At 48.1% G+C, this 9,083-nt stretch overlaps 1 protein-coding gene across 1 annotated transcript; it reads left to right on the forward strand.

The window, feature by feature from the left end:
* The first annotated feature begins 849 nt into the window (after positions 1 to 849).
* On the forward strand, positions 850 to 5,780 carry RNF228 (ring finger protein 228). Its single transcript, XM_075033263.1, has one exon. It carries the CDS (start codon positions 979 to 981, stop codon positions 1,831 to 1,833), a length of 855 nt encoding a protein of 284 aa, XP_074889364.1. The 5' UTR covers positions 850 to 978; the 3' UTR covers positions 1,834 to 5,780.
* Positions 5,781 to 9,083: the final 3,303 nt, after the last annotated feature.

A 9,083-nucleotide genomic window follows, 5' to 3' on the forward strand; every position in this document is an offset into this window, starting at 1 on the left:
TGGTTTCCAGAATAAAATACCTTTTATTTTCACTGTGCATAATGAAGGAAAATCACAGTGCACAAAAGGTTCTTCCCGAAGAGACGCAAAATATATGTTAGCCTGCGAGCTGCAACGTATTGAACAGATGTTAACCTGCCAGCATACGGGCCTTCCATATTAACCCTTGCTTAGCAGCGTTCGCCACCTAACGAATGTTTTGTAGTCGTAACTGCTGGTCCTAATGCATAACCCCACTGGGGAATCCTCACAAACTGCTAAAATCAACAGACGATTTCACGAAGTGCACTTCAGGACTAAAAAGCTACCCGGCATTTCCACCCGTGAGCGTTTCCTAGACTTCCAGCGCAGCACCCGGGGCTGCAGGGCGGTGGGGCTGCTGGGGAAAGCCCGACCCCGACGGCCCGACCCGCCGTGGCGGAGGCGGGCGCGCCGCCGGGCCGCAGCCCGCCGTGAGGCCCTGCGGATGCGGCATCCTGGCCGCACCGACCGCCGTGCCGCACGCCTCTCCAGCGGGCCCTGGGCGCGGGGGCCGGTCCGAGCCCGCGCCGCGCCGCGCCGAACGCCAGGCGGGCCGGGAGAAGGGACCCCCCCACCCGCCGCCGCCGCCCCGGCCGGGGCGCGCTGCCCGCCGCCGCGCACCGGCGGCCGGTCCCGGGGGCGGGCGGCGCCGATCCCGCCCCCCGCCCGCGGCAGCCGCCAGCAGCCCCCGGCAGCCGCCAGCGCGGCGCAGGCAGGAGGGCGGGCGGCCGCCGGCATTCTCTCTCTCCCTCCCTCCTCCCTCCCTCCCTCCCTCCCTCCCTCTCTCGCTCGCTCGCTCGCTCCCTCCCCGCCGGGCCGCGCCGCAGCCCGCGGGCGCGGCCAGGAGGCAGCGGCGGGGCCGCGGCTCCCCCGGCTCCCCGCCCGCCGCCCAGGCGCGGCGCGGCCCGGGACTCCCGGCCTTTCCGCGGCTCTCCGTCCCCCCTCTGGCGAGATGTTATGGCCGAGCCGGCGCAGAAGGGCGGCGTAGGGCAGGGCGGGCGGCGGGAGGATGAGGCGGCGGCGGCGGTGGCCGCCCCCAGCTACGAAGACTACGAGTGCAAGATCTGCTACAACTACTTCGACCTGGAGCGGCGGGCGCCCAAGCTGCTGGAGTGCCTGCACACCTTCTGCCAGGAGTGCCTGAGCCAGCTGCACCTGCGGGCCGCCCAGCAGCCCCCCGCCGCTGAGCCGGGGCCGGGGCCGGGGCCCGGCCGGTCGGCCGGCGGCTCCCTGGCCTGCCCGCTCTGCCGCCACCGCACGGCGCTGCCCGACCACCGCGTCCACGGCCTCCCCGTCAACACCAAGCTGGCCGCCGCCTGCCCGCCGCAGCTGCGGGCCCGCGACCCGCTGCCCCAGGACAGCCTGCCGCCGCTGCCGCCCCGCCGCCCGCCCCGCGCCCGGGAGGCGGCGGCCGCCCTCGCCCTGCCGGCCGCCGCCCCCGCCGGCCGGGCCGGGCCGCGCTCCTCGGGCGGCGGCTACGAGAGCTGCCAGAGCTGCAAGCGGGCGGCGCTGAGCGCCGGCTGCGTGTGCGTCGTCGTCTCCTTCCTCTCCATGGTGGTGCTGCTCTTCACCGGCCTCATCTTCGTCAACCAGTACGGCGGCGACGCCGGGCCCGGCGCCTCGGCCTCGCCGTCGCCGGTGGGGCCCATCTGCCTGTCGGTGGCCAGCATCCTCGCCCTCTTCTCCGTCGTCGTCACATGGCTCATCTGCTGGCTCAAGTACCGGCCCGAGGCGGCGGCGGCGACCGGCGGGGCGACGGCCAACGGCACCCCGCGGGGCCGGGCGGCGGCCGCCCGCAGGAGCGACACGTAGCGCCGGCCGAGCGGAGCGGAGCGGGGCCGGGCGGCGGGCGCTGAGGGGCTGAGCCGGGCCGGGCCGGGCGGGAGGCAGGCAGGCAGGCGCCGAGCGGGCTGTGAGGGAAGCCGGGGTTCGCCCCCCGCGCCCCGCGGTGAGGGGAGAGCGCGGCCGCGGGGGGGCCCTGTCCGGGCCAGGGGCGGTTCGGCCGCGGCCCCTGCTCGCAGGTACCCCGCGCTTGGTCGGCGTTAGCCCCGACCCAGCCGAGAGGCGGGGGGGGCGGCAGCGGGGGGGAGGACGCGGGCGAGGCCGTGGCTCTCCTGGGTGCAGCGGGCCCGCCGTGGTGGCGGGGGAGCGGCAGGGCCCAGGCCCGCCAGGGTGACGGGCCCCCGGGCCCCAGCCCCGTCACGGTGGCACGGCGGGCCCTGCAGCTGGGCCAGCCCCGCGGCTGTGGCACGGTCCGAGGTGGCGGGGGTGGTCCGCAGGGTGACCGGGCGAGGGGCCGGGGAGGGTCCGGCTGCTCCGGAGGGAGGGCAGGAGGCGTCTCTCTCAGGCAAAGATCTCTGGAAGGGCCTCCCTGGGGAGCCGGGGCTCTGAGGTTGGCGTTCGCGCTCCTCCCCGCCTCAGTCTGGAGCGTGCCTTGGTTTCTGTGCGCCCTGGTGCAGAAGGACACGATCTCGATTAAAGAAAACTGGCTTACTGTTGCCCCCACCTGGAAGATAATCGGAGAGAGTCCCTGTGATTAGGAGCAGAACAGGATGACGATGTTAAATGCGGTTTGTGTTTTCCCTTTTATGAAGTTAACAAGTACATATAGAAGAAGTGGTACCAGAAATGTATTATCCTAAACAGACTGAGCCAAAGTTTCCCTACAATGTATTGAGTATGGTTTTGTCATAATTTTATTAGAAGGCCATCAGGCCCTCTGTTGGTTGCTTAAAATAAGCTTTATTATTTAATTCTTCGAAATTCTCATCTAATGTGGGAGACTGAAACACTACATTGCACACTTAATTTATGGAAGGTTATTTTAATTAATGGAGCTCTAAAATAGAGCTGAGAGACTCCTGTGGTAGAGAGTAATATTTCACTGGCCATTGATTTCAATTTTTACACAGTGAGAGAAGCCCACATTAAAATACAGACTTTCAGCATCACTGTAGAAGTGGAATGCGGTAGCGTAATTTTTGTCTTGAACATTTACCTTCGGTCGAGGTAGCTACAATGACAGTGGGTTTCCCTCTTGGTAAGTTTCTCTTCTGTGTTACAAGGTTCTGTGAAAGGCCAGTAGAAAAAGTTTTTGTTCTGTGAGGTTGGAACATCAAAGATGTACTTGAAATATGACGAGATGCTCATAATATGAAATGGAAAAACATTGCCATGCAGCTGGTTTTGTAGTATATTATGGAGAGCACTCTATATAGATACTGTTCTGTGTTGCAGGATAATTCATTTGGTGCCTGAATTTTTTTATCTTAATTAGTTGTTATAATCTATTCTATTGGGAATAAGATAATGCTGCTTATTCCATGTTTCTACACAGTACTGTAATGGAATGAGGTAATTATTTTCGTGCTTAACAATTCAAGAATTTTAAAAGTGATCTTTTAGTATGTGTATTTTGCAAGCTGTCTGCATGATATTCTGACAAGTATCCTCTTAATAGACCTTTACTTGACCACTTCTATTTATCACAAGTGCAAAGGAATTTACTATGTAGAAATGTAAAGACAGCAGGTGAAGATGTGTGATGTGTTTTATGACTGCACAAGTGATGTGTATTGTGCGTTGTCTGGATTATCACAAATCTGTGAAAAACAACCCCTGATGCCCATAAAACCCCACAAACCCAAGTGGTATTTATACAGACTCTGTTATGATGGACACAGTTTGTGGAAACAGTATATGACTTTTGTGTCACTTATGTCTATTTAAAAAAATCCGCACCAGCCTTTTAAAGTCATATATCATAATATAAAGGCCCCGAGGAGATAAATTACTGGGATCAACTGTGGCTCTGACCGTGGTTCGTGTATTTAGACCAGCATTTTCAAACTTGGAGTCGCTCGTTAGCCGTGTAAAAGGTGTATGCCTCCCAAAATCAGGCCTGACCATTAGCCCCTGTTGACTTCAGCAGTAGTTATGGATGTTCTGCACCAAAGAAAATCATGAGACTTTTATTTAAGCATCTAAATGAGAATTTAGATGGTTGACTTCAGGTACAAACATTTGAAAATTTTGGCCTTAACCTCTCTGTTCTTCAGTTAATGCATCTGTAAAGTTTGATAATAGCATTGACCTACCTCACAGGCACGATGTGAGGCTTTATTAAAGTTTTTAAGCAATTGGAGATCCTTGAAGAGGAGGTGCTATAGAAGTGAAAGTATTATTATAAATGATACTGTAGTAAGAATAAATATATGTAAATTAATGGACATAAACAGCAGCAATGTTTTCTAAGAAAAATAAATATATAAATTATGTACATGTGTACATCATATGCACCAATATATGATTTACCTGTTTGTGCTTCTACTGCAAATGCAGCATGCGTATCAGCATTTCTATTCAATCAGGTAAGCTCCAGTACCTTGGAGTTCAGATGAGCCCAGCCAACAGTCACTGCTATAACTCCATCTCATGTAGACATGCCAAAGCTAACTCTGAGCACTCATGAAGCTCAGCTGGAGCTCACTGCATAGTTCTTACTTTGCTTTACTCCTGTGGGCTTTCTGGCTGCAGTGAGCTGCTTGGATATCACAGATGCGCTGCCTGTGCTGTCTGGGCAAGCTAGCGAGCTCACGCCAACTTGGGTATGTTTACAGGAGCTGCAGTCGTGATGGAAGCTATTACATAGCATGCCCTGAAATACTGATTACAGTAAGAAATGTATACTCCATCTTTTTCTTTTCTTTCCACATCATAGCTTTATTCTTGCCTTTTCTCTGTAAACAGTATTTGCCATTTTGACTAAACCAGTGGTTTCAACTGGGATCCATGGACTACTTCTAAAGGATCTGCGAAAGGTAAGTAAGAAAAGCAAATCGATCATCAGAAGCTTAAATTTGTTACATGAGGGTCAACATTAAAATGTTTAGAGGTTGGCACATTACAGAAAGTTGAAGATCACAGGACTAAACAGGATTTTCAGGCTTACTCACAATTGAACGATCATATTACATATCAGGTTCCTACCCATGTATTTGAAAATATTTCAGAGCCAAATTAAAATGGACAGTCTGACCATATGCCAAATCCTTCTCTCTGCTTATGCAAATTTTGGGAAACTCCACCGGTTTCAGGAGCGTTAGTCTGGATCCACATCACAGTACCAGTCAGAAAAAATCATGCATTGTATACATCTCTGGCTACTGTAGAATCCCAGTATTATGTTTGTATTTTGAGTTGCTTTGAGTGTACAGATTGCTTGTCCAAAGCCAAACTTTGCTCAAGTTTCAGTAAAAAAAAGTTAAGTAAAATACAAAAAGAGAAAATCTGTGTGGTTGGTGGTGTTTTATTATTGTAACTATTTCAGTCAGAACACTTGTGTTTTCTAGTTGTTTAAAAACACATGGAGGTATGCAGCTGAAGGGGTATGCATCAGTTACACTATCCATACATCTTGCAGAAAAAAACAGTGCTTTGGGGCACTCTGTGGGAAAGCAGAGAAGGCGGGGTATATCACAGCGCCATGGGGAAAATCATGGGAAATGTAAGCTGCTGGCTTTTTTTTTTCCTTAAGCTTTTTTTTTTTTTCCTGTGCAACAATTCTCTGCGTTACACAGTCTGGGGCACAAGCAGCTACAGCCAAGAAATGGAAGCACCAGGAAAGTAAACAAAGGCCTGAAGCTTTCTCAGGAATTTTTTGATCTCTGCGAGATCACAGGCTGTGTGAACTCTGAAAGGTCTGTAGTTTCCAGTTGTGCCAAAAGATCTTAAATTTTTTTGTGGCGGTAATTCCCTGTTCCTCTACCTGAGTGGAACATACCAGACTCCAGACTGGAAGATTAGATTGAATGTTAAGTTCATGATCTGGAATAGGCTGCCAGACATCAGCCAAGGTATTAGTCCAAGAGAGGGAGAAAAAATCAGCTAGGAGGGCAGAACCCAGTTTACCAACACAGAACTTGGGTGGGTAGTCATGTACTGTAAACTGTTCTTTTCCATCTTACCTGGGACAGGTGACTACCATCTCTGCTTGAGGAAAGTTTGCACTGGAGCTAACTGCAGCCACAGGATAAAGCTCTGTATATGCTATTTGCAGGGAGCTCCTGCCATTTATGACATATGGGGATACATTAGGAAAAAAACTACTGCATGACAACTTTCCTTCTTTCATGTTGCCCTTCTTAATAACTTGTGCTCAAGGATTCAATTTTTTAAAGCACCATTATGTTTTTAACACATATCATGTACCTTCAGTGCCACAGTGTAGAAATTTTTATTTCTGCTCTCTCCTTTGAAAGTGTCTCTGGTAAACACTGTGGCTGCAGGGAAGAAATTGTATTCCTTTCTGCATCACCAGCCCACAAGTAGTAAATAATCATACAGTGTTAATTTACATAACGACAGGTATTCATCTTTTGAAAGGCAGGTTTGACAGAAAAACTCGAGTATTTCATAAATGCATGGAAGGAATAAAAACCTCAATTATCTAGTCAGATTGGTTAAAAGGCCTGCATACGGAGGTACTTTTGTGTTCTTTTATCATGCAAAAAGCAACGTAGCAGTTACTCTCATATTTACAATCATTAGAAATGTACCACAAAGCCAAATAATAAAAAAGTAGCTAACAGCAGTGGGTGCCAAGTTGTACATCCCTGCAAGTTGGAGCAATGACCTGAATTTCCTAAAGTCACTGGTAGTTTGTGTCCAATCTATTTTTGTCTGGGTTGAGACAGCATTTTAGAAGCATATTTTGAAAATCAGGCTCAATAACAGTATTGTGGGCTGAGAACCCCAAAAGACCATCTTACTCTGAAAAGCAAGTTTCAATCTGCATTTATACTTTAAAGAACAGAAAAGAATAAACTTCTGTTATTTTTCCTTGCACTGTATACATTACTAAAATATGGTGGACCACAGGTGCCTATGGAAATACTGTTGCTTCTTACCTTCATGCTCTTCTTTTGCAGCTCAAATTACCATTCACAGGGATTCAGGTTTGCTTTCAAGGCTTACGTCCCAAAGTAGCTTATTGTGTACAATACTTTGTATAAAATGTCTTTTGCAAATGATGGAAGAGTGAGTTGCTTGCCCCCAGACAGTTACCACAAACTGAAGAATACAGGTGCAGTTATGGGGTTAATGTGGATTTTCAGTTGAAGTCCTACTTCAGTTCCAAAGCAATTTCACTGGAGTAGGCAAACTGTTCCAACTGGCCAAGACTGCTGGTTGTGCAGACAAAATCCTGCTGAATGGGAATTCTAGTTGTGTGTGTGAACTACAAGGTTCTCTGGAAAAAGGTGTACTATTGTGTATTCAGACAAGGTCATGAAAACCTTTACTTAGGGGAACAGTCTTTGTGAATCCCAAAGGAAGGTGTTGTTGCAGCTTCCTTGCTCATGTTCGTGACTCGCACAGTCCAGTCTCTTTCCCGTATCAGTGTGCTCTGTGTATCAGTGAAAATTTAACAACTGCTGAAGAAGCCAACAGTTAAATATGAATGTGTACATCATTCAGAGGAATGGTTATTAATCATCTCTGACCTGCAGGCTTAAGCATAAACAGTGCACTTGAATTAATACGGTGCAAGAGATGTCTATGGACACACGATATTGAGTGCCTAACATTCATGGGAAGTGAAAGCATAGGAGAATTGTTTGCCCAACTTTGTCAGAGCTCTTCGTGTGCACTCAAATCCTCCTGAGCTCAGTGGTCCTTTTCTCTGTGTTATGGACGTTTTGTAGAAATAATGTCTCTGTCTGTTCTACTTGTCTAGAGAATATGCTTTATCTCACTGAAAGTTATTTAATTTTGTTAGCATAAATATGCTACAAAATTGTTGCCAAAGAAAACTCTAATCTTTGTGTTAAACTCTGCTCATTTAAACCACATCAGAGGTGGCTCCCTGTCAGTTGCCTGTTGGTGCAAGATATTCACACAAACTTTACAAACGTTCCCTTCATGTTACAAACGGGTCAAGGAAGCAATGGGTCTTTCATGGCTACGAATTCTAACGTTTCTGAAAGGTTTTTAAATTTGGTGGCTCACTTTTATTAAAGCTAGAAAACCCTGCAATTTATGCTGCTTCTACATTTTATCCAGGTGCATGTAGAAATGGAGGTATTTGGAAGAAATGCCACAACTGCATTAACAAAATGCAGTTTATGTCATGGGGTGATACATATGTTCATACTAGATGTATTCAAGTATATTGATCTTTGATCAGTGCAGGATATAATACTTTTGCTTTTGTTATGGGGAAGGAGCAATACTGGCCCTCCATTTGGTGTGTATCTCCTCTTACTAAAAACACCCAGGTCTGAAACTGGCCTCACAGCTCTGGTTCTGAGCTGCTCTCAGGCTTACTTTGCACGTCATGCAGATTGTGAGATTTTGGATCAAGGTGATCGTAAACTCTTACCGATAGCTTCAGCTGAGAAATAGTTCAGCTATTTTAATGAGATTTTTTAAGCAAACAAATATTGTGGGGTTGATTTGTCTCATTGGATTATGAAATTTGGGATGAATAGCTTGAAAGATGTTGTTGTTGTTGTTATTTATTATTTCCTCAAACCTATTCCTGATTTGTCAGGGAATCTAAATCTTAGACTTAGATCATTACAAGTCCAGATGTAAGCAACGTTTCCCCATCCTACCTCTGAGCTGTTTAACCATTTAGCAAAATCTAACAAATCCATTTTGGTTATTATTTTGTAATCTTTTGATTAATAACAAATAGCAATAACATCATTTGGGTTTTTTTAATGGCTGAAATTTGAGAAGTATGCTTGAGATACAAACCAAAATTTGCTGTCCTTTAAAATGGGAAGAATGAAACTTTTTATGACTTAGAAAATGTGGTGATGAGCAATACTGCCAGCTCGATTTCCACATTGTAAATAAGGACTTGTTAGTCGGATAGTTAATATTAGGGGACAGAAAAATATTCTTCTATGAAAAAAGCTGCAACTATTGAAAACTTTCAAGTAAATTAAATGAAACCTTAAAAATAAAATAGAAACCACACTTTCTTCTAGTCAGGTAGCAAGCATTTCTCTCTGAGAATAAATCTGGATCTCCCTGTATTATTTAAGTATCAAAAT

The sequence above is a fragment of the Buteo buteo genome, chromosome 7 (assembly GCF_964188355.1).
Source record: "Buteo buteo chromosome 7, bButBut1.hap1.1, whole genome shotgun sequence".
Taxonomy (NCBI): Eukaryota; Metazoa; Chordata; class Aves; order Accipitriformes; family Accipitridae; genus Buteo; species Buteo buteo.